This window comes from Gymnodraco acuticeps, unplaced genomic scaffold, assembly GCF_902827175.1.
Source record: "Gymnodraco acuticeps unplaced genomic scaffold, fGymAcu1.1, whole genome shotgun sequence".
Lineage (NCBI taxonomy): Eukaryota > Metazoa > Chordata > Actinopteri > Perciformes > Bathydraconidae > Gymnodraco > Gymnodraco acuticeps.
This window is the reverse complement of record NW_022992297.1, coordinates 104198-119521: the sequence shown is the minus strand read 5'-3', so window position 1 is coordinate 119521 and position 15324 is coordinate 104198. Positions and strand designations below refer to the sequence as shown.

The following is a 15324-nucleotide window of genomic DNA, read 5'->3' as shown; positions in this document are numbered from 1 at the left end:
AAATGTACACTTGTATAAAATATCCATGGAACTGTGAACCAAATTTGAAGTCACAGAAGAAAAAAAAAAGTTATGTAGCTTGTAGAAAAAAATTAACTTAGTGATGAAATGTTCACTTGCACTGAAAAATATATAGTTTTAAAATATATTTTCCATAACTGCAACTTGGTTTTTATAACCTCTCAAATCAGCCATTACAACTTGACGAATCTGCTCTGTGGCAGTATAAATCGACGAATCTGCGGTCTTGACTTTTGCTACACTTCTTGCGATAAATGTGTCGCAAAAGTAATTTTCACCTGTAGATGTGGGGGAGGGAGGGGGGTTGGAGCGAAAGGGCGGAGCTATCAGAACGACAAGGCTCGGGTCAGTCACACAGTGTTGCCAACTTGGCGATTTTCTCGTTAAATTTGGCGGATTTCCAAACCCTCCGGCTACTTATTTGTGTCAAAAGCGACTAACGACTAATCTAACGATTTATAATGGTGTTATTAGGGACTTTTCTGGTGTTTGGAGACTCACGTATTGTTCTGCAGTTAACGAGCCGCGGGTGCTGCCGTGAGCCCCGCCTCCGTCCCATAGTACTCACAGGTGCTCAGACTGACAGTTGCCTGGCCGCAGCAGAGCTGCTGCTGCAGTCAGAGCAGAGAGGAGACAACCACACTCCCCCGCGTCGAGACTGATGAATTGCGCATGCGCCAACTGCCAAGCCATCCTGGTTTTGAGCGGGATTTAAATGTAAATGTTTCTTCACTGTTTCTCCACTTATTGGATTCCATGTGTTCAGCGGAGAAGACTGCACCAGTGCCTTCAAAGGGAAGGGGAAGGTGGGGCCCTTGAAAAAGATGGAGAAGAACACAAAGTTTCACAGGGCGTTCAGTCAACTCGGTGACAACTGGAATGTCAAGCCTGCATGGGGTGCTGAAGCAGTTGGAGCAATTCACCTGTCTGATATATGGAGAGAGTCGTGAGTCTTCAGTGGACGTATGTCCGTGCCAAGTTGCTGCGCAAAATGGTGGGGCAAGACGATAAACTCACTGCCAAGTCTAAGGTTGACCTGGCTCGCCTTCCTCCATGATGCTCTGAAGCCGCACGTCCAACGTGTGAAACATTGCGTCGCCCTGTACAAGCGAGCTGATGAATCAATTTTAGAAAAACCAAACCCCTATGATGAGGAGCAGGGATGGATGAGGACTGATGGAGTGTTGAGACCGGTGTGGTCCTGTGGTCCTGTCCTGCCAACCTCCCTGGTTGATCTCCTGGACACGATAGAGCGTGAACAGGAAGACAAGGAGGAAGAGGAATTTGACTCTGATGATAGCATTGAAAACGATGATTGAGTATTAATCAGATAGTGGAGAGCCAAACCTTGACTGCTTATCTGGAATGGGAAAGAGTAGTCACATCAATACTTATATTATGATGTTTGACCCTTGCTGTAGGCTAGTAAATATTGGTTAAATACACAACATCTGTCTAGACACCTTATGTGTTCACTTACTGTACTGCAATATTGGCATCTCTTAATTTGCATGGCATGCCACAGATACATGTGATCACTTTGGGAATAGTTGTATTGTGATCTTTGACCATCAAAACATGGGTCTAGACACATTATTTGTTAATTTATCTGCAATATTGGCTGAGATATCATGAAAAGTGTGAACATTCCGTTTTTGGTAATGGTGACACAAATTTGCATAAAAAATACATGTGGGACATCCAGACAACATTTTAACATAGCTCATAATTTTCTACATACTTTTTCCACTTAAGAAACACTGATTATAAGTATATTTCTGTGTCGGTGCAAAATACATCGTTCTTGGTACAAGACTAAAATGCTATTTTCTTGTAATGGCGGCACTAATTAGCATAATAGCATGCCACACACACATGTGATCACTTTAAGAATAGTTTTAATGTGTTCCTTGACCCTCAAAACATGGATCTGGATACCTTATTTGTTCAGTTATCTGCAATAATGGCTGAGATATAGTGAAAGGTGTAAAAAGAGTGAAACTCCATTTTTAGGGTAAATAAACACTAATTTGGGAAAAAGATATACGTGGGACAATTTGTCAACATTTTAACATAGCTAATCGTTTTCTACACAATTTTTCCAATCTAGAAAAGCTGATTAGAAGTATATTTCAAGGGGGTGCATGATACCCCCTTCTACCCACCCAACTAAATAGGGTCCTATGTAGTGGCTGATTGTGCAACTATGCAAACAAAAACAATGCATATGCAAGAAAACACATTTTGAATAGCTGTCCACTGTAGTGACCTCAATGCATGAAAGGGATCATTACTCGTTATTCTCTACTAATAGTTAATTAAAAACTGTATAATTGCTATTTTGCACATCCCTTTCAAGATTTCAAAATGTTCTAAGGTTTATTGACATAGCATATACACAACTACGGTGTAGTTATGCAATGAATGAACAACTTGGGTCACAGGTTCCTCAACAGTGCATTACAAGACATCCATCAATATGTGTGTACCTCCACCATTAAACTGTCATATTCTGCACATTTCTTATACTATCTACATAAGAGTATAATTAATGTGTATAATATCAGTTAAAATAAGTGCTTCAACATAGTTAACATTGCAGGAAAGCAATACATTAGACGTTAAGTACTTTGTCAGGCTTAATATTTATCTGTAGATACCCCCAAAGCTTTTTTCTTATTTGAAAGAAGACCTTAACCTAAAGTATTCTTTAATGTGTTAATAAAGGTGAATTAGTTTTTCTGTTTTGCATATCCTCATATTAATATCTGTGTACATCCTGCACTAAACTGTTTTATTGTAGAGATCACTTACAGTATCTTCATTTTTTTATAATCTATATTTCTATCATTGACCTTCTACTTTCCACCTATGCAAGTATGTACTCTTAATATTGTTTTCATCAAATAACATTATTCAACAAAAATAACATTATTCAACAAAAATAATTCAATAACGTGCTTTAACCACTAGGTGGTGCACACAAGGTACACACAGCATACTAATAATAACTTTGTATTATTAGTGTAGGACACTTATGTATGTATAACATCTGAAGATATGTAGTTTTATTCATGTTTTTACAGGATATTGCTATACTATTTCTCATGTTTTACTTCTACACATTAATATCTGATTTGTAAAACATCACAGACAGAAAGGTATATCCGTCATTTAATGGTAAGCTATTGAAATTGTGATTCCATAGATGTGTCTCCCATCACCCAAATCCCCTGACTATTCTCTCAACTCAGTATTTACATTCTTATATTCAAAGAAATCAGTAATATCTTTCAAAACGTGCATTGCGGCTAAAACATCCAATCAGCGAGCTGAGGATCTTTCCTAGGTCTGTTTCCGGTATTGTTCCTGTAATGAGAGTTCACATTTATGCTACATTGAAGGGTGGAATTCACTACACATCTTCAGAAACATCATTTGCTTCAGATATAACTCATAGCAAATAAAGTATAAAAATATAAGTAATAAAAAGATAAAACACTGGCATGTCATTTACGTTAGAATAAATCGAATGGTTTTGAATAATAGATGAGAGTAAAATCTACGTCACTTTACAGCCCCGCCCACTTTTGGGGAAACCAACGCTGTCATTTGAACGGCGATCAAGCCTGAAGCCACAGAGATCTTCTGTTACTGTCCTTTGTCCTTAGAGGAAGTACAGAAACACGTAACTCTGGATTTGTTTTAATGTTTGAGGTGCAATAAACGACACAGCAGCTTTTTGGCATGTTAAAACTATTATTTTCTGCCTCGCTCATGAGAGTAACAGCTGGAGAAATTACAGCTTCGCCTACTGATTTTAATTTAACCATATATCGAGCCTGATTCTCGATTTCAAATGTGTTCTCTAAAATTATATTTATAAATGACTATTATAATTATTATAAGCAAGACAATAAATGGCAAAGATATGTAGGAAATAAACGTATTTAAGATACGTTCATAAACGTAACGTGGGAGAAAATACGTTTCTAGCTAAACGTAATTGAGAATGCAGTTTAGTTCTGTGGGAACGTAATTTTTAGGAGACAGGGTTGAACTTTTGTTGTATGAATTTATGTTTCATCCAATCACAGAGCTTGTTGACTTATCACGAGGTTTGTCAAAGCGGACAGGCGTCGTCACAACAATAGCTGGGGATTGTGGGTAGTGTAGTCTCTTTGGCGCTCCACATTTCAGAGAAAACAAGTTGTTTCTCAGAATCGAAGGGGAAAAACACAAAAGCATTGCACACAATTTAAACCTATCAATGTCGTTTAATTAACAAAGGTAATCTGGTGGTTTTGAGTTGATGAGTAGTGGAGATATCACTGTCAAATCAATCGACAGTAAGGAGAATACTTACTTCCGGGTGTACAATTATCCGCTATCCCAGGGGTCGGCAACCCGCGGCCCACGGGCCGCATGCGGCCCTTTAAGCCCTCTGCTCTGGCTCCCTTGAGCTTAGACAAAAATAAGAAGGAAATAAAATAAAAGTATTTGTAGGACTATTTATATTTTGTTGCATGGTTGAAAATGTTTCGTATCTTGTATTTTGAGGTGATACTGTGACACATAAATTAAAAAAACGGTTTTAATTAGGTCAACTAAAATATGCGTCACATCCTGCTACGGTCCCGCGCGAGCGCCTTTTCTTGGAGGTGAATAACCTGACCCCCGGCTCGATGAGCGAACTATGGATAAATCAAAGAAAAGTACCGGAGGAACCCAGGATTTAATTCTGTGTGGACAGAGTTATCTGCTTTCACAGCAAACGATGCTGGTTTACCGGCATGTCTGATATGTAGAAATAAGTTGTCAACGATGGTGCAGCCTTTACGTATCGAGGAACAACAAGGGAGCGGAAGACAGCTGACGATCTTCAGTCATAATTCAATGGGGTATGTAATTTATTTCAGAAAACACTTTTTGTTATATTCCATGGAATGCTCTTAACGTCCCGATAGCAATGAATATATTAAATGCTTTGACAATAAATACATACAAAAAATAATCTCTGGAAGCCGTAGCGCTGTAAAAAGCACATCCAGTCATTTTAGCCGGCCCGGCTCAAATAACTGGATGGCCTACCTGCCTGTCAGCCTTCCATCTGTGCACAAACTTATCTCCTGCCCTCATTGGTCATGTGCACGTTCGTGCGTGTTGGAGGAGGGACTCTGTAAGAAAGTCTGAAGGAAGAGGCAGATTTGTTCCGGTTGCAAATTCTAGCGCACTCAAGCTGGTTTCTCCATCCTTACCTACCCTACCTTTAACTCTTTTTAGGGTGCAGCTATATGTTTTATTTATTTCAAAGTGGGCCCATTTTAATAATATTTTGTTTTCCTTCAAATGTGCAGAGGACTCCCCAAGTGCTGTGTTTAATTTATTTTAAAGTAGGCCTGTGTATTATTTGTAATTCTCCTTAGAGTTATTTGTTTCTTATTAGAGGTTAACAGTTTTATATCATGTAATAAATAGCCTAATAAATGCAAAAAAACTGTAGTTTTTGTCTGATATAACAATAAAAAACTATGAAATATGTTTTGCGGCTCCAGACAAAAAAATGTTTTGGAAAAAGGAGCAAAATGGCTCTTTTGGTCAAAAAGGTTGCAGACCCCTGCGCTATCCAATGGGAATGGACGCTCACATTGTCTTTAAGAGCTGCCGACATGGACCGATGCGGTGCTTCCATGAGCGTCAAATACCGCCGCCGATGGGAATACATTGCAATCAGTTGAAAGCTCTCTGCGTCCGTTTATGAAGCTGAAGGAGCCTTGGCGCGTCCCAACTGCACGCCACGGGACCCTGACCAAGCGTCACTCCTGGATGTTTAGGGAGTGAGAGTGTGTTGACCGCTCATATCCTCCAGCAGTGCTTCAGACTCACTGCTCACACAGCGCAGACAAGTGTCTCAGAGTGCAGAGTACTGCACTCTGAGACCAGCAGAGACATTTCTGGTAGCTTATGTGTGTGGGCGGATGAGTGGGGGGTTCATTAGTGTTGCACTCCGCAGGTTGCTGCTCAGAGCGGGGATCGACATCAACAGAGCCACCAAAGCCGGGACGTCTCTGCACGAAGCCGCTCTCTACGGCAAGACGGAGGTGGTGCGGCTGCTGCTGGATGTAAGCAAACACCAAAAATATCATTCCATCTCATACATGATTTTGTAGACTGATGCTGATATTTTTGTATTGAATGTGTAGATGGAGAGGCAGTGTCCAAAAGGAATGCTGCTTCACACACACTACAGTTCATTACAAGGGTATTCTTTAATCAGTGGTGTAAAGTAACCATTGCCAAGTACATTTACTTCAGTATTTCCATTATGTGTTACTACCCCACTACAATTCAGAGGTAAATTGTGTAGTTTTACTCCACTACATGTATTTAATAACTTTAGTTACTTCACAGATTTGTATTTGCAGTATACAAAGTCATTAAAACTAGCTGCACCTTATTATTCTGGAATGGACATATCTGCACAATGACTACTTTTACTTTTGGTACTTTAACTATATTTTGATGATAATACTTTTTTTACTTTTACTTGAGTAACATTTTGAATGGAAGCCTTTTACTTGTAACACAGTATTCCTACACTCTGGTACTTCTACTTTTACTATAGTACAAGATCTAAGTACTTCTTCCACCTCTGTCTTTAATAAACAAGGAGGGTTTGCTATTAAACTGTACCTCACCCACATAAATCTACCATGGATATGTGTATGTGTGTATTTTTGTATTTGTGTGTATGTGGTGTGTGATTGTGTTTGGGTTTCTAGGCGGGCATCAATGTGAACATGCGCAACACGTACAACCAGACAGCTTTGGACATCGTCAACCAGTTCACCACCTCCTCTGCCGGCAGGGAGATCAAACAGCTGCTCAGAGGTTTGTAGCTCTGGTCTAAAGTTTAAAGATTTTATGAAATAAAACTGATATTTTGTTCAGACAGAGGTAGGGAAGCAGTGGGGGAGAGATTGCAGACAGGTCAGAATCCCATCCTGATGAGGTGTGTGTGTGTGTGTGTGTGTGTGTGTGTGTGTGTGTGTGTGTGTGTGTGTGGTGTGTGTGTGTGTGTGTGTGTGTGTGTGTGTGTGTGTGTGTGTGTGTGTGTGTGTGTGTGTGTGTGTGTGTGTGTGTGTGTGTCTGTGTGTCTGTGTGTGTGTGTGTCTGTGTGTCTGTGTGTCTGTGCACGCGCGTGCGTGCCTGCAGAGGCATCGAGCTCCCTGCAGGTCCGAGCAGTGAAGGACTACTGGAACCTCCACGACCCCACGGCTCTGAAGCTCCGCGCGGGGGATCTGGTTATGGTACTTGTGTTTGTCTGTTTAGAGCAGTCTGCTACAGTAAGTCACAGCTTCACTTCCTGCGGAGTTGTTGAGCCCCGGCCGACTCATGTTCCTTCTGCCATTCACAGCCTTCATATCAAAACCACAGAGCCTACAATAACATCTTTATTCATTATTTCCAGTCTTAGTTGTTAATTTACATGTTGCCAGAGGGGTCAAAAATACTCTGATCTTTTACTCAAGTAAACGTTGTAATACTACTGTGTAGATTTACTAAATTACAAGTAAAAGTCCTCCATTCTACACTGAACAAAAATATAAACGCAACACTTTTGTTTTTGCTCCCATTTTTCATGAGATGAACTCAAAGATCTAAAACATTTTCTATATACACAAAATAACCATTTCTCTCAAATATTGTTCACAAATCTGAAAAAATCTGTGATGGTGAGCACTTCTCCTTTGCCGAGATAATCCATCCCACCTCACAGGTGTGGCATATCAAGATGCTGATTAGACATTAGTTTTGCTTTATTGGGGGGGTCTGGGGGGGTCCGAAAACCAGTCAGTATCTGGTGTGACCACCATTTGCCTCACGCAGTGCAACACATCTCCTTGGCATAGAGTTGATCAGGTTGTTGATTGTGGCCTGTGGAATGTTGGTCCACTCCTCTTCAATGGCTGTGCCAAGTTGCTGGATATTGGCAGGAACTGGAACACGCTGTCGTATACGCCGATCCATAGCATCCCAAACATGCTCAATGGGTGACATGTCCGGTGAGTATGCTGGCCATGCAAGAACTGGGATGTTTTCAGCCTCCAGGAATTGTGTACAGATTAGGGATGTGCATCTCCATCACTGAGGCCGATGCGATGCGCATCTCGATACGTTGCCACGATACGATACATTAACGATACATTTGAAACACCAGGCGATGCGATACGATTCACCCCAGTTGCGATACAGTTCGATACGATTTGATTCAACATTATGCGATTCGGTGCGATACAATGCAATTCAACACGTTGCAAAAATAATGATACTTCAATTTGGTACGACAGAGAATTTTTGTTTTATTACTAATATGCAGCAAATCATACATTAACAAAAAAGTGTTTTACATATTTGGTACTGCACATCCCATCATGCCGTTTATTTTGTTACCTTTAAAAGCTCTCCAGAGTACAGTACAATTGTATAACACCTCACAGTTAAACAATGTAAGGATGCATTGCTCATGATTAACAATGTGCAAATAACAGCTACCATAGAGCAATGCCCATACAGCTGCTGCCTGATGTGCTTAACACTCATTCATAGGCTAACTCACCAGTGAGCAGAAAGCAGTGGGTTCTATATCAGGCATCCTCAAACTACGGACTCCGGTCCGGATCCGGACCGAACCACCACTGTCTCCGGACTCTGAGCAAATTATACTTTTCATATGTATGATCTCTCTGTATTATATGTGAGACATCGCCACAACGCATTCGCAACGAGTCAAAATTCTCCGCTATGTCCACTGCAAACAGCGCTCTGCATGTCTGACTGTTCCACTGTGTTCCACCTGTGTGTGTCAACGCTTTGGTCCAATCACATTCAGCATCCAGTCAGCGTTTTTTCCCCCCAAACAATCTGCGAATCAGAGGCACAGTAGGGCGGGTCTTCGCGGAATGCGGGTGGGAAAAATGTGTGTGTCTCTTTCAACCTGTCTAAGTCAGAGCGAGAATTAAAACAAAAACAAAAAAAATTCAGAGCGAGAGTTAACAGCTCATCTAGTTCCATCTATACTGTAGCTAGTAGCCTAGTTTCACCTACCGGGGTGGCAACTGACACCCTAAAAATAGGCCTTGCCACCCCAGCTGCCACCCCAGTTGGCAGCTTTGTTTTGAAAGAAAAGTTGTGGCTCATCGGACATTTATGAGAGAAAGTCTCTAATGTCCGAGTGCAAGTGAATGCAGCACGAGATGCACGTCATGTAACCCCTCCCCCGGTCCTGGCGCGAGTTTGGACACACGATTTGGCGGCGATTTCATTTTTAACTGGACGGCGCAAAACGAGAAGCATTCGGACCCAAGCACTGAAGGAATGAGGTATTTGCGGTCTACAATGACAGAGAAGAGACTGTCAGTTTGAATGTACTCTGCATTGAATCAAAACGCACTAAAGCTGTTGATCTTAATACGTTTGTGAGGCGTTTTGCTGAACAAAATGGTAATCGCCGCATTCAGCTGTAATAGACATGTCAACTTGATGCTCTGCTCACGGATGAGCATACAAAACTATTAAGATGATGACCTTACGTGTGTAAATATATTGTTTTCTTTGAGGGGGTCTGCCCCCAAAAAACTGTTTTAAGTCCTGAGAAAGTCAAATAAGACGGTGTTTAAAACTACACTGCCCAGCCAACAGAAAGTAACCACTTTGATTGAACTAGGCCAGTAGGTAAGGACTTTCCACTGGATAATAACTGCAGTATAAAAGAATGCATGACTGAAGTGATGGAGACCATGTTGAAGGCAAACAAAAAGAGGAAATAACAGGTCAAATCAAGCAAATCCCCTCTCAGATTGCACAGCAACCAGAAGAACATAAATACTGGCTGGTGATTTGATTCATCAGCTTTGTGATGGAATAAAAAATGCACATTGCATTTCCTTAGCTGTGGGTGAGTCCACTGACACCACTGACAATGCTCAGTTGCTGCTGTTTGAGAGTTTTTATGATGAGGCAAAGGGGGAGTTTGTTGAAGATGTGTTGGGCCTGACGAACCTCAGTGGACACACAAGGGGGCAAGACATTTATAAAGCAATAATGGGAATGCTGAATGAAAGAGGGTGCAGCTGCCTTTATTCATAACTGTGCAGCTCTTACACTGCGACTCTGAGGGGTCAAGCACTGACACAATAACAATGAAAACTGCTGCATACAGATTATTTTTGTTTTTGCAACCTCGTGTTAAGAATCTTGTTGCAATTGTTTAAAAGTTTGAATGACCGTAATAAACGGACCTTTGTCTTATTGAAACATTTATTTTGGACCTTTAAGATTTGTATTTGAGTACCCCTGTTCTATATGAACAATAAATAATACAAATAACCTTTCACAAACAGCTCTTTCATAACTGCTTACAGTAAGGAAGATATGTAAACTATTATTGGCAGTCCCAGGCTGCTGTAAACTAAACACCACTCTCTCTGACAGAACACCTCACTGAGTGATTTCACTCATATGTCTAACTTTCAGGTTTCTCTTTTCAGCCGCAGACCCCATGTCGCCTCTTTATGTGCGTCGCTAAGTTCCTCGTACTACTTGTGTACTTTAAAGCGGCTCGGCATCATTAACAATTTGCGAGCGATTTTTCAAGTTGACCGTCTGTAGTATATAGTGCCGCGCACATATACCATCAGGACGTTACTGATGGGGTGCGGCTGCGGAGTGATACTGTGTGTATGCAAGCCCGCATCTAGGACGGATCTATGTATCATGGCTGTAGACCTGTTAAGTAATAAAGATACCTCATACAAAGGTCTACGGATACCTTATTACTCTCCATGACCTGCGGTCAACTCTATAGCATAAAGGACTATTACACCGTCTTTCTTGAACAATCCGAAGTGTTGCCAAACATTTGATTTGTAGGTATTTTTCGGTGCGCTGTGTTTCTCTTCTCCTCAACTTCCGTGTGTGTTGATAACTGAGATTCTCGGCCTCCGTAGTGGCGAAGCAAATATCAAAGATCGTCTCTGCTGAGCGTTGACAAGATGAGGGGATTTTATATGAATGAATCGGTTTTTTACCGATGCAAAGACGCTACGCAATCGATGCATCGCGAGTTCAACCCGGTTCAACCCAAACTGTAGCCGATGTGCACTCTTTCAACCGGTGCACTCGCATCTTGAACGTTTATGCCGGTGCACCGATGCGAATCGGTGAATCTTAACATCTCTAGTACAGATCCTTGCAACATGGGGCCGTGCATTATCATGCTGCAACATGAGGTGATGGTCGTGGATGAATGGCATAACAATGGGCCTCAAGATTTCGTCACGGTATCTCTGTGCATTCACAATGCCATCAATAAAATGCACCTGTGTTCGTCGTCCATAACATACGCCTGCCCATACCATAACCCCACCACCACCATGGGCCACTCGATTCACAACATTACCCTAACCCTAACCCTACCCCTCACACCAGATACTGACTGGTTTTCGGACCCCCCCAGACCCCCCCAATAAAGCAAAAATGCACATTTTAGAGTGGCCTTTTATTGTGGCCAGCCTAAGGCACACCTGTGCAATAATCATGCTGTCTAATCAGCATCTTGATATGCCACACCTGTGAGGTGGGATGGATTATCCCGGCAAAGGAGAAGTGCTCACTATCACAGATTTTTTCAGATTTGTGAACAATATTTGAGAGAAATGGTTATTTTGTGTATATAGAAAATGTTTTAGATCTTTGAGTTCATCTCATGAAAAATGGGAGCAAAAACAAAAGTGTTGCGTTTATATTTTTGTTCAGTGTAAATATACTGAAATAAAAGTACAATAGTATTATCTTTCATTTATACTTACGTACCAAAGTACAGTATATTATATCACCTCATAAGTGACACAGTCATCTGAACATCATTATATTTTGCAGCTGGTAAATGTTGAGCTAACTTTAATGACTTGTATATTAAATATATATATATATATATATTATACAGGTATATTTATACATTATAGCATATCGTAATAAGTGAATTGATCATATTGATCATATGAACCTGCAAAGTAACTAGTAACCAAAATGGTGGCCCGCAAGAGCTTGCAAAGAATATAATATAAAATACAATTGGTGTAATTGTTGAATATTTGCTTTGAATCATTTGCCCTAGACTTCTGCTTTCAGACGTAGTTTTACCAGAACTGATAATAATCCAATGCAGAGCCAATAATGTTATATAATACATTATTGAATATATATTATATACTTATATATGTATATTTATATAGTCTTAAAGTTACAACCGGCCCTTTGAGTGCAACCATAATGCTAATGTGGCCCGCAATGAAATTGAGTTTGACACCCCTGCTCTAAATGATACAATACTTGAGTAAATTGACTTAGTTACTTTCCACCACTGCATGTTGCCGGCCCTGACACACCAAACTGACACCAAAGAACACGCCCCGACGGACCCGACTGTTGTATTGCCTGACGTCTCCTGCGTCGTGGCCAAAAAGTCGCACTGTAACACACCGCAAAGACTTCAGCCGACGGCCAAGTAGCACGTACGCACTGCGCATGCGTGAGTGGCAATAACTCAATAAGTCAATGGCGAGAGAAAAGTTATCTTTTGATCCCGTTTGAATTGTGCCACGAATCACACATATGATGTTTGTCAATTTAAAAGATAATTTTGAAAGTAAAAAAAAAATGTTTTGCCGTAAAACTGTGAAGTAAGACTTTTATTGTGTGAAACCGCTCAATGAACTACATCTCTGGTCTCGCACAACAGCACACGTCACCAAGATGGCCGTCACTACTGTCTTGCCAAAAAAGGGATTGACTACCCTCACTATCATCACAATGAAACACGTCCAGAAGAATGTCATGCAAAGCTGCCTGCCTGCCTTCCTTTGATTCTCACTGAACTGCCTGATCGTTTTAATGTTCAATGTTAACCATTTGTGTAGATAGCATGAAGTAGAAAAGATCGCCGATGCTAATATAGCATTAGCGTTAGCATGTCTGCCCACGGGGGAGGGGGCATCCGTGCTTAAACGGTGTATTAAGAATGATCACACCGGTGTGACAGTACAAAGGGTTCACAAAATATGACTACTACTCTTACTGTTTAACATTTTGGGTTACTTAATGTTACTTCATGTTAAGGCTAATACAAATGACAAGGCTAAGGCTGTAATGCTAACTAACGTGCTTGCTACTAGCTAGGTAGCTAACTTGATCCAGTCACTCCTGGTCCTTTCATCAGACGGGAAGCGAAAGAACGAGCAAGACCCATTGCTGGTATGATAACAAACTGGTACTAAGCGCACAGGCATCTTGTTAAAGTTATCTTATCAATCAATCAATCAATCAATCAATCAATCAATCAATCAATGTTTATTTATATAGCCCAATATCACAAATGTTACATTTGTCTCAGTGGACTTCACAGTTTGTACAGAATATCAGTATGACAATACGACACCCTCTGTCCTTAGACCCTCACATCGTACAAGGAAAAACTTCCGGAGAAAACCCACAGTTTAAAGGGAAAAATGGGAGAAACCTCAGGGAGAGCAACAGAGGAGGGATCCCTCTCCCAGGACGGACAGACGTGCAATAGATGCTGTGTGTAAATTGAAAAGATAATACATTTGCAACATAGGTAGTCCAAATGTTTGGAAATGCATGTGTGTATAATAGGAAGATGAATCCACGAGGATATCCATCCAGGACTTATGATCCAGGACCACAGCCACGACTCAAGATCCAGGGCTCGCGATGCAGGACATAGGACCGCAGGATCATCCATGACTCCGGATCCCGGCGTATATAGACACCAAAAAGAAAGAGATTTGGGGAAGCTGGGTTAATCGGAACATGAGAGTACACAGGTATAGACAGAGAGAAGGAAGAAGTAAGATGTCCCCCGACAAACTAAGCCTATATCAGCAAAACTAGGGGCTGAATCTAATCAGCCCTAACTATAAGCTTTATCAAAAAGGAAGGTCTTAAGTGCACTCTTAAAAACGGAAAGGGTGTCTGCCGCCCGAACACAAACTGGAAGCTGATTCCACAAATGTGGAGCTTGATAAGAAAAGGCTTTGGCTTCCATTGGACTTTTAGAGACTCTAGGAACAACCAACAACCCTGCATTCTTGGAACGCAATGCCCTAGTAGGACAGTAGGGTATAATGAGTTATTTAACCTGTTAAGCCCGAGAGACCCCGGTTCCGGGGGCCTCCTGCAATATCTTGCAGAAAACAGTGTCTGAGGGCATGTTCATTTAATAAACTATGAATGTTTTATATCCATGTAACGGAAAGAAACTCATCTAACTGATCATTTTAATTTTTTTTTCAAAAAAACCCCCACAATGCTAACGCTGAGCCTCTGAATTAGCAACGAGCGAAAAAAGGTTAACAGATGACTGCACCGAAATTCACTCACAAAACCTTATTATTTATCTTTGCTGCACATCTCAACCCATCGTTTCACATCGTGAGGGGACACAGAATCGATGGTTATCCTCATTATCACTCAATTATACGATTTCTCGGAGATAATGACAAGAACACAAAACATATGGAGCTAGTTAGCTAAAAACGGCAAAATGGCTCACCTGTGTGGTAGTCTGGTCAAAAGTGTTCTTCAATGGCATTAAAACGATAAAAACGATACTGAAGTTAATCCATAGGTTAATCCAATTTGTCTGTGTCACTTTGAATGATTTCTGATCATCCATGAGTAATAAATCTGCTTTTCGGTTTTGAGATGTCAGACCTAGAGACAGCTTCACTCTGTAGCAAAACTGTTTACGCGAAGACGCCATCTTTTTTTAACATGAGTGTGTGCGGGGAGATTTCCCTTTGATTCTATTGGCTCTAACGGTCAGAAAGAGATGTCACATGTCAAAATCGAAGAAGGGGGGCCAGAGATAAGGAAAATCCACCCAAATGGCCCCAGAAGAGGTTTTCTTTGCTAAATCTGTCTAAAAAGGTCAAATATCACTTGTTTTGCATCAATCTTGATACAGTTATCATATGTTGTACTTCCTAAAGCTTTTCGTCTACTAACCCATCATCCAAGGTTAGTTTTCACTATAAGTACAAAATATGTTTTGGACGGACACTATAATTTACAGTTTTTTACCATGTTCAATCTGAATTTTCTTTAAAATAAAAAACATCTATATTGATTCTGACTTTTCTACATCAAACTCACAGGTTTATCATTACTTTGAGAAAAAAGATTATTAATTTAACCCATTTAGAAGGGAAGATATGGTCA

The 15324-nt window shown here is 40.8% G+C and overlaps 1 protein-coding gene across 1 annotated transcript in view; it reads left to right on the top strand.

The window, feature by feature from the left end:
* LOC117540965 (caskin-2-like) overlaps positions 1-15324 on the top strand; it is a 173179-nt gene that overhangs the window by 83822 nt on the left and 74033 nt on the right. The window contains exons 8-10 of the mRNA XM_034207957.1: positions 6035-6143; positions 6804-6912; positions 7237-7331. Of these exons, the coding sequence (XP_034063848.1) occupies positions 6035-6143; positions 6804-6912; positions 7237-7331 (313 nt within the window). The remainder of the gene's footprint in view (positions 1-6034; positions 6144-6803; positions 6913-7236; positions 7332-15324) is intronic.